This window comes from Fulmarus glacialis, unplaced genomic scaffold (genome assembly GCF_000690835.1).
Source record: "Fulmarus glacialis isolate BGI_N327 unplaced genomic scaffold, ASM69083v1 scaffold22326, whole genome shotgun sequence".
NCBI lineage: Eukaryota > Metazoa > Chordata > Aves > Procellariiformes > Procellariidae > Fulmarus > Fulmarus glacialis.
In genome coordinates, this window is record NW_009220282.1 from 1,361 (window position 1) to 1,886 (window position 526).

General features: G+C 63.5%; 1 protein-coding gene across 1 annotated transcript in view; it reads left to right on the forward strand.

Moving 5' to 3' along the window:
• The window catches only part of IL17B (interleukin 17B), a gene marked incomplete at its 5' end in the record, with an annotated part of 785 nt that extends 692 nt beyond the window's left edge, over positions 1–93 (forward strand). Inside the window, 1 exon segment of the mRNA XM_009580717.1 lies at positions 1–93. Coding sequence (XP_009579012.1) covers positions 1–93 — 93 coding nt within the window.
• Positions 94–526: the final 433 nt, after the last annotated feature.

A 526-nucleotide genomic window follows, 5' to 3' on the forward strand; every position in this document is an offset into this window, starting at 1 on the left:
GTCGGGCACAAGCCCTCCGGGAAGAAGAAGTGTCACAAGAAGTACCAAACAGTCATGGAGACCATCGCTGTGGGCTGCACCTGCATCTTCTGAGGTTGCAGAGCGAACCCCTGCAGCCACGCATGGGCATCTAACCAGCTTGCTCTTGCTTCCTGAGCTTGCCCAGCCCTCTGGGAGAGGGTCGCCTGGCCAAGCGTCAGGGCGAGGAGAGCCCCTGTGCAAGGAGATGGCAGCTCCAAGAGCTCCCCGAAATCCCTCTGCAGACTCCATCAGCCTCAGCCCAAGCAGCCACTTTGGGGACACCCAGCTATGCAGCCCTGCAGCCTTGCAGCAAGACACCGCCCCGAGCCCCCTCACTTCCAGGGAGGAGCTCAGTAGGGTGGGCTGGGGGAGAGAGGGAGGCAGCTGCCCCCAGATCCCACTGGCTGGGCAGGATCAGGCCTCCTCCCTCCCCAAAGTCCCCATTTGCCTTTATTCGCTCCGTCGGTGCAACAGCTCCGGGAGCGCCCGGCCCTCCCCAGCCCTC